The sequence below is a fragment of the Urocitellus parryii genome, chromosome 1 (genome assembly GCF_045843805.1).
Source record: "Urocitellus parryii isolate mUroPar1 chromosome 1, mUroPar1.hap1, whole genome shotgun sequence".
NCBI classification, from domain to species: domain Eukaryota; kingdom Metazoa; phylum Chordata; class Mammalia; order Rodentia; family Sciuridae; genus Urocitellus; species Urocitellus parryii.
The window spans coordinates 134,649,448-134,669,489 of NC_135531.1; the positions used below are offsets into that span (position 1 = coordinate 134,649,448).

A 20,042-nucleotide genomic window follows, 5' to 3' on the forward strand; every position below is an offset into this window, starting at 1 on the left:
ACACACAGAAAACTGGTCCTGGTTTTAGCCCTTTCCTTTGACTGCTCAGGGAATCCTGCACCAGCTTACCAGACTGACCAGGATTTGCTTTGCTTCCCATTCTCCTTGTTCCCCTCCTAAAATTCCACACAAGACCCTCTCTGGAACCTGCCCCAAACTTCCATACATCCTATGTCATTGCCTACAGAGGCCTGCACCCTCTTTGCAGAAAGGTTCCCTAAAATCTACATCCCTCCAGTCTCAGAGAAATGTATTTTCATGCTCCCTTTTTCCATGTTTGGCTCACTTGTTTGATGACATGGAGGCCTCTGTTGTCCTGTGTCAGTGTATCTGAGCTCTTTTGAATTCTCCTCTGTCTTCTTCATCTCCTGTCTGGACCTGGTCACTATCTGGAACAACCTTCAACAGTATGGACACACACTGTCTCCCTCCTCTACACACAAATGTCAAAAGGGCAGGGAACTTTGTTAGTATGGCTTACTCACCTGAGAATGACATCTGGCCCAGAGGGAGGCCCTCAAACACCCCTATAGAATGAATAGTAACTAGCTCTGGAACTCCATGCTTGACATAGACTTGGCACAGAACAGGTATCCACAATTAGCTCAGAGTTAGAGCCTTCCCTATCTTCCCCACTCTCTCACCTCAAAGCCTTCCTACTCAGGGGAGGGCTCTGGTCACCCTGCTTCTACATCTCTCCAAGTACCTTTTGGGGCTGGAACCAGAGAGGGCTTGGCAGGGGGAATGGAAGACACTGATCTGCTCTGGCAATACCCTCAGCTCATTGGAGACAGAGAAAAACCAAGAAATCAAGCAGCTTGCAAAGAGCTGATGGAGAGACATATGGACGTGTAAGCACTGCAGAGGAGGTGGGTAGTCCAGGAAGGACTTCCTTGAGAAAGCAAGACCTGAGCACTTCCTGCCTTCTGTGTGCAATGATGGACACCAGGAGGCAGCCTAGGAAGACAGCTGATTCTCTGCCTCCCTGGCCAGGTCCAGGACTTATTTAAACCCTCACTTCTTTCTTCCACCCTCCAGGTAGCTCCAAAATGGTGCCCTGCGTCCCCTCCCTGTGTCTGTCCCTCCTTGCAAGTCTTTCAGTCCAGGATCACCTGCAGAATGAGGTAGAATGTCCAGAGGGCTAAGTCAAACTGTGGAGTTCACTGAGGTTGGAAGGGGCATTGCTATCAGTGATCCTGGAGACCAGAGTCAGAGACCTTCCGTGAGGGGTTAGGGGCCCAGAGAGCTGCTAGAAAGTGTAATACTTAAGTGAGGATCAGAGGCAGAGAGCACAGTGCAGATCTGGCTGCTTGGGTCAGATCTGCTGGGGATGGGGATTCCAGGGGAAAGCTGAGCCTGAGAGCAGCTCAAGGCCCAGCCAGAAGTAGAAGGGAGGGGCTTCCCCAAAGCAGTAGCCACAACAGTGACAATGATAGTGACAGTGACACTTGTGATCAGCTGGCCCCAGAGCCACTCAGCCTGCCTGGGAACCAGGGAACTGGTTTGCCCAGCACGGACGAACTAACCGGTATCTGGTTTTGAGACACCCCAGCTTTAGCTCTCCGGCACCCTCCCCCTTCTTCTGGGCCTGGCCTTGGTTTCTGGCACTGCTGCCAAGTTTTGGTACCGCCCACCCACTCCCCGCTGGCTGTACTGGCCGGCCCAGCTCCCTAATTACTGGGTGGAGAGCTGTTCTGCAGAGCTGGTATACCAAAAGGTGGGCCCCAGCCACTCTGGGACACGTGGGCACCCAGCCTAACCAGCTCCTGGTCACAGGGAGGAAGTAATCTAGGCTTCAAGCCAACATGCAGGTCTAGGAAGTGGGAAAACCTCCAGGGGTCCATTGGCCCAGAGATCTGGATTTAGAGGGGCCTATGAAATAGGAATACCCTAAGATCTGTGGGGACTGGCCTGCCTAACCCAGATACTTCACCTTTCCCTCCTCAGGCATTAGACCTGAGCTCAGGAGTGGACCTAAATGGGTCTTAGTTAGGCTCAGGGCTCCGTCCTGGACACAGGATTGACCCAGGCCTGGCCAGTGGAGCTGATTCCTGGCAGAGAGCCAGGAAGCAGCTTTCCCAGCCTCCAATTCAGGAGCTGGCTTTTGGAAGCCAGGTGCCCCAAACACACCTCCTTGGGCACACCCACCACCCACAAACACATCTGCCATTCACAGGGCCATAAACAGCACCCCCAGACAAGTCACACACTACACTCATGGCCCCAAAAGAGGCGGGGTCCATCAACTCATGTGCCACAATTTCCAAGGAGGCTGGGATATAGTCCACACTCCAGCAAACTCTACAACCAGGATCCACCTACTGGGCTTGATGGGGGGGCATGTCAGGAATAGCCTGGGAAGACCAAGGGTCAGCCAAAGGGAGCAGCCTGGGTTTCTACATGAAGTACTTTTTATTTGGGGGCAGGAGGAGTACTGTGATTTGAACCCAAGTGTGCTTAATCACTGAGCCACATCCCCAGCCCTTTTATTTTTTGAGACAGCTTAGGGCCTCACCAAGTTGCTACAGTTGGCTTTGAACTTGTGATCCTCTTGCCTTACCCTTCTGAGCCGCCGGGATTAGAGGTGTACACCACCATGTCTGGCTACATGGAGTACTTCTAAGAGGTTCCCTGAATGGCCCTACATGAACAAGGATTGGAGGGCAGATGACTGTGTGCTAGCTACCCTTAAGCAGGAAGCACATCAAATTCACCCTGTGGCCCCAAGCTCAAGGGTCCAACCAGAGAAACAGTAAGCACTAGATGCATGGTAGCCACTCCAATGATACATGTGTAATAAGCTGAGCTTCTCTCAAAAGATAGGGAAGACTCCACTTGCACCAGGTCACCACCTGGAGGGGAGCAAAGTCCCAAGACTGCTGAGGGACTGGGGTAGCTGTGGGTTTTCGAGAACCTGAGACCATCAGCAGGAGTGCAAGAGGACTGACAGTTCCAAGGCCAGGTAAAGAACAGAGGTGGGAAGTGTGGGGATGCTTCTTCAAGAAAGAACTTTCCAGAATACAAATTAGATCAAATCTCACTCCTACCTAAAAATACCCAATAGCCTTCCATTGCTTATGGGGAAATGTTCCATTCCTTCCGGTAAGATCCTTTACCAAATAACCCACAAGCTTTCCCTGCCAAGCTTCTCTGCACCTTCCTAAACCTCCCCCTCACCTGCCCATGAAGAGAGAGGCACACCACAGCTGGACAGAAAGATAGGAGGTGGGCTCCAGAAGAGGTAGAGCTCACAGGAGCTTTTGGATGCCCCCACAGGATGCTGTCTTAGGCTGGCCCCAATCCAGCAGAGGCCTGGGCAACCAGGGCCCAGACTTTTCACCAAAAGGAACATTTCATATCCTTGAAATGCCTTTTGACTCGCCCTTTTGTTTTTTTGTAGTTCCCTAGTATTGTTCCTTCTGAAAAATCCACTGGTGCTGAAGAAAGGAATTTCAGCCCACACAGCAGCTAAGGAACTGTGTGGTACTGGAGCAAGGAAATAGGATGCCTCCACTCTCCAACACATACGATCAGCAGCTTCACAGACAGGCACAGGGCACACCTCCCAATGACCATGACCATGAAAGGAGCTACAGGCCAGGTCAACTCCCAACCCTGACTATCCACAAAACTGGACTCTGGTAAGGGCAGGCTCAATATATCACCCAGGGCCTCCTCAAAGAAAAGGTGGTTTTATTCTGGAGGAGGCCAATGTTTCCATCCCAGCCTCCTTTCATTAAGGAAGGCCTCAGCCCAGCTCTCTAGCCACCCTCCCTTACACCTGCCCTTCCCTGTCAGTGCCTCTGGATTCTCTAACCTCCTTCATTGGGCCACACCCACTCCAGGGAGCAGGGCTGGGCCCTGCCTGGGTGCTTCTCTGCCAGAAGGGTCTAGCCCTGGCTCTGTAGCCAGCACCTTATCCTGCCCATCGCCCCCCCTGGATCCTTCCTCTTGGGGGCCTCCCATCCCTGGGTTGGCCTCTGCACATTCTGCCCCAGACCAGTGAAAGGGAGGGGTCAGGTGTCTCAGGGCATCTTGGACAGTGCATCTGCTGTCAGCTTGCTCTGCTGGCCTCAGATCTTGGAGGACTCAAGTCGAGGACTCCAGGGCGTGGGGGGCTCCCGTAGTGCCCGTAGCTCCTGCTCCAGTGCCTGATTGCGACGGTACATGTCCATGTAGCCCCCCTGGATCTCCCGCTGGTAGCGCAGCACCCGCTCCTTCTCTTCCTGCCAAGTCCTCCGTTCCTGCTCAAAACGCAGTGCCTGCTCCTGGCCCCGGAGCCGTTCTTGCAGTAGCTCTGCGCGCAGCTGTTCAGCACCACCTCCAGCCTCACTACCTCCAGCCTCCCCCAGCAGCCCTCTGCTCTTGCAGTCATCAGTTTCACAGCTGCCTGGGGCTTCCTCCCGAGGAGCCTGTTCCTGTAAGCTGCGCACAGTCTCACGCAACCTGGCCAGCTCTGCGTCCTGAGCCTGGGCTTGTGCCCGGAAGCCCCGAAGTTGCGTCTTCAGACTAAATATCTCAGCCAGTTTCTGTGCCAGCTCTGCCTGGGCTTCCCGCAGTTGCTGCTTCAAGAGACTAATCTCTGCGGTCTTCTGGCACACCTGGGAGATGGGGGGACACAGGATGAACAAGGGCCAAGCAAAGCAGCTTGGGGCCTCCTTGAAGACCCAGATGCTCCAAGGTGTGGGGAGCTGGTTGAGGGAGGGGAAATGGAGAATGGGACCAGGCCAGTGGGGATGGGTGTTTCTGAGTCCCTGGCGGTCTCTCACCTCCCATCGGGCTTCCTCCTCTGGCCGGCTGCTGGAGTCGGCCTCTGGAACTGGACCTGGGGGACGAGGCTCAGAGGTCAGGCCCTGTTGAGCCCGGAGCTCCTTGCGCAGCCGTCGCTGTTCCTGCTGAGCCATGAACAACTGCAGCTGGAGGTTGCGCTCGCTGCGCTCAGCTTTCTGAGCCACCTCATGCAGCCGCTCCACGTACAAGCGCTTCAACTCAGATAACCACAACCGCTGGCGCTCCTCTAGCACCTGTTGCGGGAAAGAGGTTCACAGTAGGGTTGACCAACCATGCCTAGATTTCCACAAGGCTCCGCCCCTTGGATGCAATCCACCTGTGCTCCCATAGCTCACCACCACCCTAACACTTCCTCCACCAATAACTCCTTGGGCAGTTATTAGAAGACAGAAGCCAAGACATCTCCACTCCCTCTTTTTTTGAGACAGGGTCTTACTGTTTTGGCCACGCAGGCTGGCCCTGAACTCAAGATTCTCCTGCCTCATCCCCCCAAATACCTGGGACTACAGGTGTATGCTACCATACCCAGTGTTTCCCAGAGACATGTGGGTGAACCATCTGGGGTCCCTCAGTCTGGCTCATACACCAATGCCAAGGGACAGAATAGGACCCTAGGATGGGGCTCACTTACCTGTGTGAAGGGGTTGGAGCCATCCTGGTCTCCAAGGTCCCTCTTGAGATCCTCACAGGTCTCAGGCAGCAGGGCTACCACCTCCTCTGCAGTGGAGCAGGAGAATTCGTAGGGGGGCGGTGGCTCAGGCAGGCAGCTCAGCACAGCCAATGGCCCAGCCTCCTTGGGGCTCCTTGAGGCCCGGTCCAGGGAGCCTCCAAGGTGGTTAATGTGGCCTAGGGAGGAGCTGAAGGGGCTGGGACCTGTGCCAGGACTGCGGCCAAAACTGCCCCCACTGGAGGAATCAGACAAGCTGGGCTCAGGCTCAGGGCCACCCTCATCCAGGCTGAGGGCATGCAACAGTTGTGCACGAGCCTGGCTGGCCCTGGGCCCTGGACTCAGGGGTGGGTGGCAGGCCAGCGTGTGCAGACTACCATTGCTGCGCCACAGCTTCTGACCCTTGTGGGCAGCCAGGCTCTGCATGGAGAGGAAGCCTTTCCCGGTACCTGCTGTAGGCTTGAACACTGATGGGCGGATGCGGCACTGCCAAAAAGAGAGGGCAGGTGTGAGGGAGGTCTGTGAGTATGGTAAACTCTGCTCTACCCTCCTGATGCTCCTGCAGCCCCTGGGAATCCTCTGTGAGAACATGGGGCACATGCCACCAGGAGGAATTAACCAAGGCTCAAGCCAGTCTACGGCAGGCTTTCCACATCTTAGCCCATCCAATCTTCATCCCATCCTAGCAACTGGGTCTCCAAGGAGGCCCCAAGCTGCCCATCTCCAACTTCCCTGTGCCACATAAAGGACATCAGCAGAGACACACCTTGTCAAAGCGACCCCGCTCAGGCAGTGAAGTCTTGCTAAAGTCACCAGCCCGAGGATGTTCCCGGTAGTAGAGGGTAGCATAGTCAGCAGGCTCATTCCGAGGTGCCCGCTTGGTGGTCTTGCCATCCTTCTTGGGGAGGTGCAGATAGCTAAGGAGCTCACGCTGGCCCAAACCTTTCCGGAGGAGTCCATCAGGTTGGCGGGAGCCTCGAGACCCAGCAAGTGCTGCCCGAAGCTCTTCAGGGGAGAAGTCCTGACGTTCCAACAGGCTGCCCACGCTGCCCATGGCAATGCCAGCAGGGCCTGGGGCTGTGGCCATGAAGTTTCAACAGGGCACAGGCAGCTGCTTCGGGGAAACAGGAGGTTCCATTAGGAGCAGGTGAGCACTCACTGCCCAAATCCCCAGATTCCCTAAAACCAGGCACTTGTCATCTGCCAGCTCTTCTACCTGCCCAGGCCCAAGAGAGGCAGATGTGGGTAGGAATCAGAGACAATGTCAGGACATGACTCCCAAACTGGCAAGAGAAAGGGATTCAGGTCCCAAAGCCTCCTGCTCATCTAACATTCAGTTGGAACACCAAAGGGACAGCTCCAGTAGCGTCCTGTGTGCAATGTGGAAGCATGATAAGTGGGTATGGTGGGAGGAAGACCTCAAGCAGTAGGACAAGGGCCCACCTCTCGAGACCAGGCCAGCAAAGAACTAATAGAGGATGGACTCAGGCTGTCTGACCCTGACCTTGCTAACTCTTCTGCCAAGGTCCCGACCAAATTTGTTGAATGGGGAGGAAGCATAGCGAACCAGTCCAGAAGGACTCTATATTCCTTCCAATTCCCAGATGAACTCTTTTTTTTTTTTGGGGGGGGGCGGTGGCAGGGGGAGCTACTGGGGATTGAACTCAGGAGCACTCAACCAATGAGCTACATCCCCAGCCCTATTTTGTATTTTATTTAGAAACAGGGTCTCACTGAGTTGCCTGGCACCTTGCTTTTGCTGAGGCTGGCTTTGAACCCGCAATCCTCCTGTCTCAGCTTTACAAACTGCTGGGATTACAGGCATGCACCACCACTCCCAGCCCCAGATGGACTCTTTATTTCTTCTCCTTCCCTTGAGATAACCTGTCCAGCCTCTCTTCCAGTAAAGGGTCAGAGCTCCCTCAGGGAAACATCTGGCATGGGTGGGGTTGGGGGCTACAGTGGGAGGGATACAAACAGGAAGGGCCCACAGGGAGGAAGGATGACGATACAAACAGGAAGGGCCTAAGGGAGGAACAATGGTTGAGTTTTCCGGAACAGGTGTTCAGGTCTGGGCAGTGGTGAGAGGCAGAGGGAAGGGGCGGCTGGACCCCTGCTATGCCTTGTGTGCTGCTGCTATTACACCAAAGCCCACCACAAGGCCAAACAGGTTCCATATCCTGACCCAGAGCAGAACCAACTGGTGTGTGACCTTGGCCATGCCCCTAACCTCTATAAGCCTTGGTTTCATGCATGTGTACAATGGCAATGATAGCTCTTATCACAGAGGGATGCTGGAAGGATAGGGTGAGATAACATGACAAAGCACCCTGTCCAGGGCCTGGCCCGCAGCCAGGGTCAACACAGGCTGGCTGAAGCAGAGCTTAGTCACACACAAACACTGCCAAGTGACCAGGCTTATTCCCACCTGTGCTGGGCCTGATACACTGGAGGGTGAAATGGGTGGGTACCTAGGGTTCCCAATGGAACATGTGCTCAGCCCAATGCCCACCCTAACGCAGACACAAATGACTTGTGTGAGTGCCTCCTTTTCTGCCTCCTACCCTATTGTCCCTTCTCCCATTCCAGAACAGATGCCCAGCAGGCAGGCTGCAGCTGAAAGTCCCCCACCACCCATCCAATATACTTCCGGGACACCCACTCCTACCCCAAAACAATGGTCCTTAGGAGGCTCCATCTTCCTTAACCATTTCCAGGTTTTGTGTTTGTGGAAGACAAAGCTCTCTGAGAGGGAGAAGGAGGGCGGGCCCTGTCCCCTACCCCCACTCTACAGCTCTCAACCACACCCTGGGCAAAAATAATCTTCTCAGTCTTCTTTTCCCAGACCCCAGCCCTGAGGTGGGGGACAAGACTGAGTCAGTACACCCCAGCCCCAGGAGATTCATCTAGCTAAGGAATCACAGGTGCTGGGCTCCTTCAGTGATAAGGCACTTCCTGTGACATAGTTAATGTCCTTTTCTAAAGGTAGGGTCCCTGGAGCTCAGTAAAGTGAAATGACTTGTCCAAGGTCACAGAGCTACTGGGGTGAGGATGCCTGAGATTCCAACTCCATGACTACCTAATGTCTACTAGGGACCCAGAATGTCACCCACAGCCAAAAGAACTGAAAGTGAGTCATCTTGCCTCCCCATCTGACAGCCCCTTGCTACAATACCTCTGCCCAGGAAGACAGTACTCTATTTAAAGGTGCACTGATCTGTCACTCCTTCTCAGAGAGAGGACAGCAAAGAAGCTGATCTCCAGCTGCCCCTCCTTTTCTCTCTCTGTGGGACCCTAAGCACTAATACATCTCCCTTTGACATGCCTCAGTTTCCACATCTTGCCCTGCCTTCCTACTAGGGTTAGCATGGCAGTCAATGTCAAATGGAAGTGAAAGGATCTTGTGAACAAATTGTTAAGTCCTATGTGACTAGGGGATTGGGATATTGGCAGTGAAGCCAAATACGCCCACCTCACCCCAAACCCATACCACCAAGCCTTCCCCTGGCAATGCTCACTTCTGTCCTCAGGGATAAATAACTGACACGCTGACACTAAGTGTCCCAGCAAGGGTCTCAGGTCCAGAGGAGCAGCTGTAGCCGTGGACCATAACAATGCCTATGAACACAACAGGGAACACAATGTCCCCACTCAGCATGGAGAAACCTATGGTACAGGACACAGGACAGCCATAGTATCATGCACAAGGTCACCACATAGCACTGAGCACCTTCAAGGACACAGACATAACAGAGGAACACCCCAGCATGAAGACTGAGGGATCCTCCCCGCACCTGGCTAGGAATGTGTATGCACATGTTGGTGTGCTGATGCTGAATGGGGAGTGTGAGGCCAGCTATTAGAAGCAGTACAGAGATTGAAGGGCACAAAGAGTGCCCTTCCCTTTGTCTTTCCTTAAGCCCCCACCCTCCACTGTCCACCCCTCCTGGGTAACATCTCTAGCTATATCCTCAGCTTCCACAGCAGGGTTGAATCCCTTGCTTCAAGAAGGCTTCATTCTGCCTAGGTCTCAATCTAGGGACAATCGCTTTTCCTAAAGGATCCATCCCACCTCCACACCCTCCCCCAAACACACAGACATTCCTCCCTTGCGTTGCTTGGAAGCCCGGGGGAATGTCTGCTCAGGTCAGGGCTGTGAGGCGGAGCTGGAGAGGATTTGGTTAAGGAGGAGGGCGGGAGAGACAGCAAGTACCATGCAGTCTCCCTGGGACTTAGGCACAGAAAGACAAGAGAGCAGAAGTGCCTGGGCTTCTGTGCCTGCCCAGATCTCTGCACAGAGCTAAAAATCCACCACCATCCAACTGGCTGGGTTTAGGCTAGGTCATTAGAGGGACATCTTTCACAGGCCCCAGATGGCTCCAGAAGGGACTTTTCACTCCTGTTCCCCTCCCACTTTACCCCCAAGATTAGCAGATGGCATGGACAGCCCTGAACATAGAGGCACAGCTCTTTTGAACCAACCCTTGGTAGAACAGTGCTGCCCTGGCCACCAAGCAAAGGAAGAGAGGACATGCAGTGGGACATTCCAGCTCCAGACCCCGAGGACTAGCCCTTCTTCGAAATGCACATAGGAGGGGAGTACTGACATCCCTCACTTCGGAAGAGGAAACTGAGGCCCAGAAAGGGAAATAATGTGTCCAAGGTCATGATCAGCTGCATAGGAGAAAGTGCACAGGCTTCCCAGATTCTCTGACTCCAGCACATCCCAACCCCCATATGGGTGAGTCCTGCCAGCTTTGGCTTGGGTTAGGCCTTCCAGAGCCCTAGCCCCAGGGGAGGGTCCCACCACCTGCTGCAGGATCAGCCAGGCTGAGGGGTGTGTCTGCAGCTGCCCCAAAGGAATGAGACTGGAATGTCCCAGCTCCAAAAGAGAGGGCAGTGTGTGATGGGGCCTGGAGAGGGAATGGGAGAGGCTGGCATACTCAATCCCCATGAGACACTTGAAGAGGCGCAGCCTGGCAGCTGACCTCTGCAAGCAACTAACCTGTGCAGTCATTCACAGGTGCACAGCACACTACAGTTTTTTTCAGCCCTTCCACTTTGTTATCTCATGTCATCTTCACAACAGCTAGTGGAGGCAGGCAGGGCAGTGATGACCCTATCTGGACTTTACAGCCTAGAAAGAGGAAATTAATTGCCCCAAATCCCACAGTGAGAGGCAATCTCAACTCTCTGGGCAAAGCCTTCTGTACTGCATCAGGCTGTCTCAGCCAGGGGTCACCTTCTATGGACATTGCTGTATTATGTAGACTGCCCAGCCCCCTCCCCCCCTACCCCCGCCTGTTTCTCCCAAGGGCATCTGCCATCAGGCTAGTTTGGATGGAAATCCCTTTGGCCTGGGATCCCTCCTGCCTGGCCCTGAGGGTCAGGAAGAAATAGTGGAAGTGTGGCTGGCATGAGGACTCTAAGCTCTGGAAGCTGCTAGAGGCGGTGGCGGGAGCCGGCTGGCGGCATTCATTCAGTCTCGCACTTAACACACCCACACGCAGCCAGTAGGCAAAGGAGTCCTGCCTGGGAGGGCACTGGAAAGAGGGTGCTCACAGAGCTCAGAATGGTCTCCTGCCTCTGCTCCTGCCCCAGGACGGCCAGGCCCAATCTCTTCCTATGGGCTGGGGGTAAGGGTGTCTCAGTTCTCCTTCCGGATATATTTAGAGCCCTAATTTCCACCTGGTCCTAGACTGGCCCTCGCTTTGATCAAAGGCTCTGGTCCGGAATGGTACAGTGTCCAAATCGCCAAGACCCAGGAATGTTCCCTATCCTCAAGTCCGCAGCTGTCGCCGGGACCGGGCAAGGGACTAGGGGGAGAAAGGAGACATACTGGGGGCGGGGCGGGTGAGAGGGGAAGGCGGAGAAGAGGAGGTTGACATCCCCCACAGAACTGTCCCCGGGAAGGCAGTGGGGAAGGAAAGGAATCCCCAGAACCACTGGAAGTCCTCGAGCTACCTAGGAGGTGAGGTAGGGGGACGCTCCTCTGTCCTCCTGCTTCTTGGGGCCTGACGCGAGTCGCTGGGCAAGGGGGCGGAGGCCGAGGTCAGACTTCTTCGCCAAGGGCGCCTGCCCCACCCAGCGGTGGCGCAGGGGTCCTGGGCGATGTTCCAAGAAAAGCGCGTTTACCGGGGTTGCAAAGAGGAGCGTAACCTGCCGCCTGCCTCTCCAGCGCAACCCGGCGCCCAGGAGCTGAAGACACCTGGGCGCACACCGCACGCTGCCATCCCCGCCCATTTTTCAGACGGGAGCTTCCGCCAGCTAGGGGTTGCAATGTGGCCAAGGACACCCGAAAAGCGAGAACTCGGCGACTCTCCCTGCCCCGCGCGTCCATCCTCCGGCCCCTAGCGCGCCCCACTTACCATGCTGGCGCAGCGCTCGCCGCCCGCCGCTCCGCGCCCGGGTGCGCCGCTGTTCCTTTGGGCGGATTTGAACCCTCCTCCGAAGCGCCGATTCCAGCAGAGACTGCGAGCCGGGCCGGAGCGGCCGTGAGGCAGGCACCTAGAAAACGCGGGCGGCGGGCGGGAGGACAGGCGCCGGAGCCGGATTGGCGAGGAAGGGACGCGATCGGCGGCACTCTCTCGCCTGCCCTGGAGGAGGAGGGAAAACCCGGCCTGACTCACCGGCGCGCGGCAAGCCCTGAGCCCGGCCCCGGCCCCGGCCCCGGCCCCCGGATGTGGGGGGCGGGGACGGGGGGACAGCGCCCGCCCACCGGTAATCCAACCTGAGCCCCGCCCCAAGTCGGGGCGCACAGACCAGTACTGATCTGCTGGGGCCTAGGGTCCCTTAGCTGCTGTGCACCGCTCGCCAGCCACCTCTGGGCGCGCCGGCTCGGACCCGGGTGGGTTCGAAGCCTCAAACACCACCGAGGCCCCAGAAGTCTCCTGGCCAGCTCGCCCGCTCCTCCTCCTCCAGTTCCTCCTGTCCTCACCCGCCTTTCTCTCTCTTGCCAGAACTAAACAGCTTCGGAAGAGGCTCGTTGGGTCCATCACCTCTCTGATCCTTGCCGCCTCCTATCAGGTAAGCACTATTTTCATTTTTTGAGGCTGAGCCAAAATAGTACTCTGAAAGGTAAAGAGATTTGCTCGGCGCCTTCAGCTAGTTCTCAGCAGCTGATTTGGGCACTGGGGGTGGGTGGGTTGGGCTTTGTTTTAATGTAGGGATAGCAAATTCAGATGCCTTCAGGGGCCATATAATGTAAATGAGTCCAACCGGGCTGGGTGAAAGACGACAAAAATAGGTGGAAACAGAGACAGAGATGGATACCCAAAGGCATTCAGATTCAAGAGTTGAAACACCATATCATCCTCAAAAAGTTAAACACGGAGTTACCATGTGCCCCAGCAATTCCATTCCTAAGTATATGCCCCAAAGAATTGAAAGCAGGTACTCATACTCTGGTTTTCATAACAGAACTGTGCACAATAGCCAAAAGGTGGAACATCCTGAGTTGTCAGGCTGATGAGGATAGCAAAATGTGTTCTATCCATACAATGGAATATTATTCAACCATGAAAAGAAATGGAATGCTGATTCATGCTACAACATGGATGGATTTCCAAAATATTATGCTAAGTGAAAGACACCAGATACAAAATGCCAAGTGTGGTATGATTCTACTTACATGAACTAGGTAAGTCCACTCAGAAAGCAGATTAGAGCCAGAAGCTGTGGGAGGGAGAAGTGAGGAGGCATTGCTTAATGGGTATGGGGTTTCATTTTGGAAGAGGAAGTAGCCTGGTTTACAGAATACTCAGGGAAAAGAAATGGGCCAAGGAGGGCTGGGACAGCAGGGAGAGGACTGGATGGTGGACACACATGAGATGACTTGAAAGAAGAATTGACTTGTCAGGGCCGGGGTTATGGCTCAGTGGTAGAGTGCTTGCCATACATGTGTGAAGCACTGGGTTCAATTCTTGGTGCCACATATAAATAAATGAATAAAAAAAAAAGAATGAGTTGTCTTAGCAAGATATTCCCTGAAGAGGAGAGGGAGAGGAAACTGAAAACTCAAGAAACAGGTGTTACAAGCCCACTCCCTCCCCTCCTCTAACCGCTTTCTAGGGTTAGGAATGCAATGATATATCCAAGATCTTCTGACACCCCTGTCCCCCATCCTACCCTCTTTCCATGTTCTTTCCCTGCGCCAGGTGGCCAGGGGGAAGCAGGGAGGAGATGGTCAAGTATTAAGTATCTCAGAACATCCCAGCAGGAGGAAGAAAATCAAAACACCTCCCCTGGAGCTCAGCAACATCAAAGACTAAGTGGGCAGGGGAGAGGGGCCAGAGAAGTCTGATTGAAGAAACACCAAGAAAGTGACTGAGCCTGGCAGGTGGCACATGCCTATAACAACAGCAACTCAAGAGGCTGAGACAGGAGAACCATCAAGTTTGAGACCAGCCTGGGCTACTTAGACTCTGTCCCAAATAAAAAGGATTGGAGGGGCTGGGGATGTGGCTCAAGCGGTATGCGTGCGGCCCGGGTTCGATCCTCAGCACCACATACAAACAAAGATGTTGTGTCCACCGAAAAACTAAAAAAAAAAAAAAAAATTAAAATTCTCTCTCTCTCTCTTTAAAAAAAAAAAAAGGATTGGAGGGACTGGGGTTATGGCTCAGCAGTAGCACCACATAAAAATAAATAAAATAAATAAAGAATGTTAAAAACATCTTTAATTAAAAAAAAAAAAGGATTGGGGACATAGCTCAGTGGTAGAACACCCCTGGGTTCAATCCCTAGAACTGGGAGGGAAAAAAAAATAGGTGCTGAACACCTAGAGAAGGCAGCTACAGATAGCAGGCAGGGGTGCAGAGCTGGGGGACAGAGGGAGAGAACAGCCTGGCTCTGTCTGTCTAACAGGTGTCATTCAAGGAAGCAAAGATCAGGCCCCTCGGCCCCTCCAGGCCTGGATCATGTGGCCTGTCTTTCCACATCCTGCACAGGATCTGGGCCCCAGGCTGTTCAGAGCACACTCCCTTCCAGAGGCTGGGGAGGTGGCCTGGCACATACTCCTTCCTACCAAGCTTCTCCTGAGCCCTTTGAGGTTGTTTTCCCTGGTCAGCTGAATGGGAAGTAGCAAAGCAGAGGGGTCCAGCTGTCCCAGGGGATATGCAGCTTCAGTTCCAGCCCACAAAGAGCCACCAATTTCCTTTTCCATGGCCTTAGCACCCCGTGCCTTCCTCTGCATGGTCCCAAGCATGAAGCATAGGGCATCATATTGAACTTTTGGGTGTCCTCAGTCCATTCTCCAGTGGAAAACCTGAGGCCCCCAAATGCATCTAGGAGCAGAGTTGGGCCTGGAAACTGGGTCTGCCTTTCTGAGGCCTTGGAGAGAAAAGGTGGACTGGACAGAGGTGGGAAGTCTGAGTCCAACAGAAACCAGGCCTCTGTCCTCCCTCCCCAGACTTCCCTGGACAGTATGGGAAAGGCCAGAATTATGGCAGGGAGTTGGCAGGAGGTGAGGTTGGGAAAGGCATGTATTCATTGAACTTCATTCACCCTTCTGGGTGTGCAGGGCAGACACCCCAGCCTGGGGCCACTTGCCCCCAGACTTGACTTTCTTTCTTTTTTTTTTTTTTTAAAGAGAGAGTGAGAGAGGGGAGAGAGAGAGAGAGAGAGAGAGAGAGGGAGAGGGAGAGAGAGAGAGAATTTTTAATATTTATTTTTTAGTTCTCGGCGGACACAACATCTTTGTTGGTATGTGGTGCGGTATGTGGTGCTGAGAATCGAACCCGGGCCGCACGCATGCCAGGCGAGCTCGCTACCACTTGAGCCACATCCCCAGCCCAGACTTGACTTTCTTAAGGAGTTGGCTGGAAGGCACATTGACCAGATGTCTAGGGTGAGGCACTTAGGGTACCAGGCCAGGGAAGTGAAACCCAGCTCCCTGGATCTGCCCACTGCCTAAATTGGCTAACCTTGGATTGAACCTCAATTTCCTCATCTTTTCAAGGAGATCATAGTTTGGGAGGATTAAGTCAACTAGTGTCTATCTAAAAAGCACACCTCACAGTGCCTGGCAGATGGGTTAGTCCCTGGAAAGGTCTGCCAGAAGGACAGGGAGCCTGTCTTGAAGAAAGAGTACGTGCTGTGTACATTCAGCATGCACTGTCATCATCATGTATCTGTCCCCTTGGCCAGGTAGTTCATTCACTCATGTTGCCTGCAAGTGGCCAGGACCATACAATCCTGGGGCACATGGTGAGGAGAAATTTCTCTCATCTCTCTGGTTCTACCACCTCTGGCCTCATTACCTTTCTCCTTAACTATTGCAACAGTCCTTCTGAGCTCCCCACCACCCAACTACCTCCCACTCTGCCCCAGAGGGAGCCCATGAGCCCACACACTCTGTCCCCACTCTCTTCTCCCTGAAAGTTAGAGTCCCAATTTCAAGACTGGTCCTGTGACTCCTTTAGCCAGTGCTATTGCCCCCGCACACCTCTGTTCTGGGAACTGCCGCCATGTCATCAATTGTAAATGACTGATTGTTGGAACTTTCGTGGCACTCCCTTTCTTCACAGAAAAGTCTTAACTGGGCTTCTCCAGAAATCTTTACCATGGCTGTGTTTAGGACTGTCAGCAAAAGAGTCTACAGAAGAGTTCAGTGTAGATAAACTTCCAATTTTCGTGTTGCCCTGTTTTACTTGGCCACTGGCCCGGAAGAAATCAGCACTCCAGGTGCTGGATACCCCCTTACTAGTTTTTCACAAACATGTATCCATAGTTTGTAGAAATGTGTAAACAAGGCCTCTGGCCTTGAGCTGGGGCTTCACAGAGATGTCTACATTTTTCAGATAAGCCCTATTGGGCTCCATGGTAACAGCTGGCAGGGGGAGGAAAGAAAGGGGAGAAGAAGCTCTCCCCTTCTCAGGTGTTGTAATCCAAGAGTTAACATGCCCAGAACAGTGCAAGGAAAAAAAAAAAACAAAAAAAACTGCTTTCATGTGAACTTCTGCAGACTGTGAACTTCTGAGCCCTTCCCCTTACATGCTGGGTATAAAACTCTGAAACTGCCTGAAATAGGGGTTCAGGGAATTGATTGATTACAGCAAAAGCTGTGCCTTCTGAACCTGGCTGCAGCCAAATAAAACTGTTTCCTGCTGTCTTCAGAGCCTTGCCTCATCTGTTCCTACAACAGAACAATCCATTAAGAGCACCCACGGTCCTTAAGGCCTGTCCGCCCACCCTCAAGGCAAAATCAATCACCCTTTCTACCACACAGCTCCTCCCCTTACCTTCTTGTGGCTGGAGTCACCCCCCACCAGGAGCCCCAAGCCCTTATTTCTTTCCATAGCTCAGGATCTATGTAAAGTGCAATTCTCTGACCCTTCTTGGAGCCTCACATTATGTAGGACTTCCACGGGTACATAGTTAAATATGTTTTTTCTCCTGTTAATCTGTTTTTTTTTTTTTTTTTTTTTTTGCAGGGGTGGGGGAGATGTGGGGTTTGAATTCAGGGGCACTCGACCCCTTAGCCACATCCTCACTTCTATTTTGTATTTTATTTGGAGACAGGATGTCACTGAGTTGCTTAACTGCCTTGCTTTTGCTGAGGCTGGCTCTGAATTCACGATCCTTCTGCCGCAGCTCCTGAGCCTCTGGGATGACAGGCATGCGCCACTGTGCCCGGCTGTCCTGTTAATCTGTCAATTTAATTTGTAGACCACCAAAGAACCTAAGAGGGTAAAGGGAAGCCATTTTTTTCCTCCCCTACTCTTCCAGGACCTAAGAGTTGGCCATGCTCACCTCCAATCTACCATCTATCTGCCAAAAGCAACTTCATGGCTGTTTTCTATCAGTAGGAAGAAAATGAAATAAGGTATCTCTTGTGCTAAATTCTGGGTTCAGCAGGGCCCAGTGACACACACCTATAATCCCAATGGCTTGAAAGATTTGAGGCAGGAGGATTGGGTTCAAAGCCAGCCACAGCAAAAGCAAGGCACTAAACTCAGTGAGATTCTCTCTCTAAATAAAGTACAAAATAGGCTGGGGATGTGGCTTAGTGGTCAAGTGCCCCCGAGTTCAATCTCCATTAGCCCCCCAAGAAACCCCTAAATTCTGGGTTCATCACTTTCTGGTGACCTTTCTGAGCCCTAGATTCTTGAATTGGTACAACAGAACAAATCACTAGGATTAAATGTCATAACTCAGGTGAAGGAAACACACTGGATACAGGGACTTGATAGCTAGGTGTGCTCCACCCTTCCACTGCCCTCCCTTCACTCCTTGCTCTCCCTTGCCCTCTCATCCCCCAGAGCTGGGCCAGGCCCCCAGACTGAATGGAGTAGAGCTGGATGTTGCTGGAGAGGCATTTTCAGATCAGCAAAGAGCAAACTAACAGATATGCCTGGTGTCCATCCTTGCTCCTGACACTCACTCCAAAATGCTCTGAGCCTGTGTCACAGAGATGGCTGTTAAAGTTAAGCAGTAGGACCCTATACCTAGGCAGGGGCTCTTCCCCTGGTCACCCTCACACCTGGGGTGAAAGTGGACTCCAGGACTTGGAGTCTTCCCTGAGTCACCAGAACTGAGGAGGGGCCTTTGTTCACCATGAGCTCTCCCTCCCCAGGTGACCTGGGGCAGCCCCAGACAGGCAGAAGGGGTGGAAACTGGGAGCTGCCAGAACTTGCTTAAGTGCCTTCCCTAGGGCAGGGAGCTCAGAGGAGCCAGCCAGGACTCCAGGGTAAAGTACACCGGAAGTCCAAGCAGCCCAGCTGGCCTACTACTGCATTTCCAGAAACCTGGACCAGCAACTCCACAGCCAAGTCCAAGGTCTGCAGTCACCCCAGGTGGAAACAGATTACTTTGCGGCAGAACTCTGGAGACATGGATTCCAGTATCTCTGTTGTAGTGATTTATGATGGGGGTCGGGGTGAGGTGTAGTGGGACACCGTGGTGGCAGAAGTCGGGAAGTCACCACAAATCTGTACAAATGCAAGATGAAAAGAGCTCTACAGATTGCTTGCATGATAGTGTGAATGTACTTAACGCTATTGTACACTTAAAAATGATTACGATGGTAGATTTTATATTTTGTGTGTCTTGCAACAAATAATGTTTCAAAAAGAAAGAAGAAATATGTTCAATACAGTGAGTTTGGGTTCTCATATTTGGTGGTGTTAAAAGGTGTTGGTAGGGCTCGGGTTGTAGCTTAAGGGTAGAGCACTTCCCTCACATGTGTGAGCCACTGGGTTCCATCCTTGGCACCACATAAAATATAAATAAATAAATAAAGTTATTGTATATATATATATATATATATATATATATATATATATAATAAAAAAATAAACAAAGTATTGGTAGAGCCAGGTGGTGTGGTGATACACACCTCTAATCCTCAGCAACTCAGGAGGCTAAAGCAGGAGGATAACAAGTTCAAGGCCAACCTAAGCAACTTAGCAAGAACTTGTCTCAAAATAAAAAATAAAAAAGGTTTGGGGATGTGGTCAGTAGTCAGACACCCCTGAGTTCAATACTGATAGTTACAAAAAAAAAAAAAAAGGTGCTGGTAGTGAGGCAATTATTGCATTTTGCTTTTCTTTTTATCAAGGACCTTACTAGATGACTTACTTGTTTATTTATTTATTTATTTTTTGAGAGAGAGAATTTTTAATATTTATCTTTTAGTTCTCGGCGGACACAACATCTTTGTTGGTATGTGGTGCTGAGGATCGAACCCGGGCCGCACGCATGCCAGGCGAGCTTACTACCACTTGAGCCACATCCCCAGCCCTTGTTTATTTATTTAATGGTGCTTTACCAACAGGCTCCATCTGCAGCCACTTTTATATTTTTAAATTTTGGGACAGGTTCTCACTTATTGCCCAGGCTGGCCTTGAACTTATGTTTCTCCTGCTTCAGCCTCCCATCACTGGGATTACAGGTGTGCTCCTCCATGCCCAGTGCCTCTGGGTTGTTTCAACTTTTTTTTTTTTTTTTTTTTTTTTTTAGTGCTGTGGATGGAACAGGTGATCTACCACTGATCTATACCCCCAGCGCTCCTGCGTTATTTTAAAGTAAATTCCCTACATTATAATATTTCATCCACAAATATATCAGGGTAGACAAACATTTGAAACTGTAAATTGTAATAATAATAATAATAATAATAATAATAATAATTGTGCATACTTTGCATTTATTTTAGAATGGGGAATTTCTTTTTTTTATAATTATTTTTCAGTTTTCGGCGGACACAACATCTTTATTTTATTTTATGTGGTGCTGAGGATCGAACCCAGCACCTCACGCATGCCAGGCGAGCACGCTACCGCTTGAGCCACATCCCCAGCCCTAGAATGGGGAATTTCATAGATGAGATTGCATAAAGGAAAGCTGAGTGCTAAAGATGTGCAAGGTCCGGGCTGGGGCTGGAGATCAGCGGTAGCGTACTTGCCTGGCACCACATATAAATAAATAAAGGTCTATCAACAACTAAAAGAAAATGTTAAAAAAAAAAAAAAAGATGTTCAGGGTTCGCTGGTGTGGCCCCTAGAATCAGGCAGTGTCAGCTTTGCCCTTTACCATTGCAGTGGCCACCTGCCCGCTGGTACTCTCCTCCTGAAAGAGAATCAAA

General features: G+C 52.1%; 1 protein-coding gene across 2 annotated transcripts; it reads right to left on the minus strand.

The window, feature by feature from the left end:
- Window positions 1–2,441: 2,441 nt before the first annotated feature.
- On the minus strand, window positions 2,442–12,083 carry N4bp3 (NEDD4 binding protein 3). 2 transcript variants are annotated; one of them, XM_026413097.2, is made up of 5 exons: window positions 11,827–12,083; window positions 6,225–6,569; window positions 5,423–5,944; window positions 4,770–5,024; window positions 2,442–4,601 (listed from the first exon to the last, which is right to left on the minus strand). In XM_026413097.2, the coding sequence occupies exons 2-5, from the start codon at window positions 6,543–6,545 to the stop codon at window positions 4,074–4,076; spliced, it is 1,626 nt and encodes a 541-aa protein (XP_026268882.1). In that variant the 5' UTR covers window positions 6,546–6,569; window positions 11,827–12,083; the 3' UTR covers window positions 2,442–4,073. The 2 variants fall into 2 exon arrangements, with proteins under 2 accessions (XP_026268882.1, XP_026268881.1); XM_026413096.2 differs by having other exon boundaries at window positions 6,225–6,572.
- Between the last annotated feature and the right edge of the window lie 7,959 nt (window positions 12,084–20,042).

What these genes read in the sequence shown, in the direction of transcription:
- N4bp3 (XM_026413097.2), bottom strand. Translation starts at nt 6,545, where the DNA reads ATGGCCACAGCCCCAGGCCCTGCTGGCATTGCCATGGGCAGCGTGGGC. An exon ending in AGCGGGGTCGCTTTGACAAG is followed by an intron (nt 5,945 to 6,224) that starts GTGTGTCTCTGC and finishes TCTTTTTGGCAG; the next exon opens with TGCCGCATCCGCCCATCAGT. An exon ending in GCTCCAACCCCTTCACACAG is followed by an intron (nt 5,025 to 5,422) that starts GTAAGTGAGCCC and finishes TTCCCGCAACAG; the next exon opens with GTGCTAGAGGAGCGCCAGCG.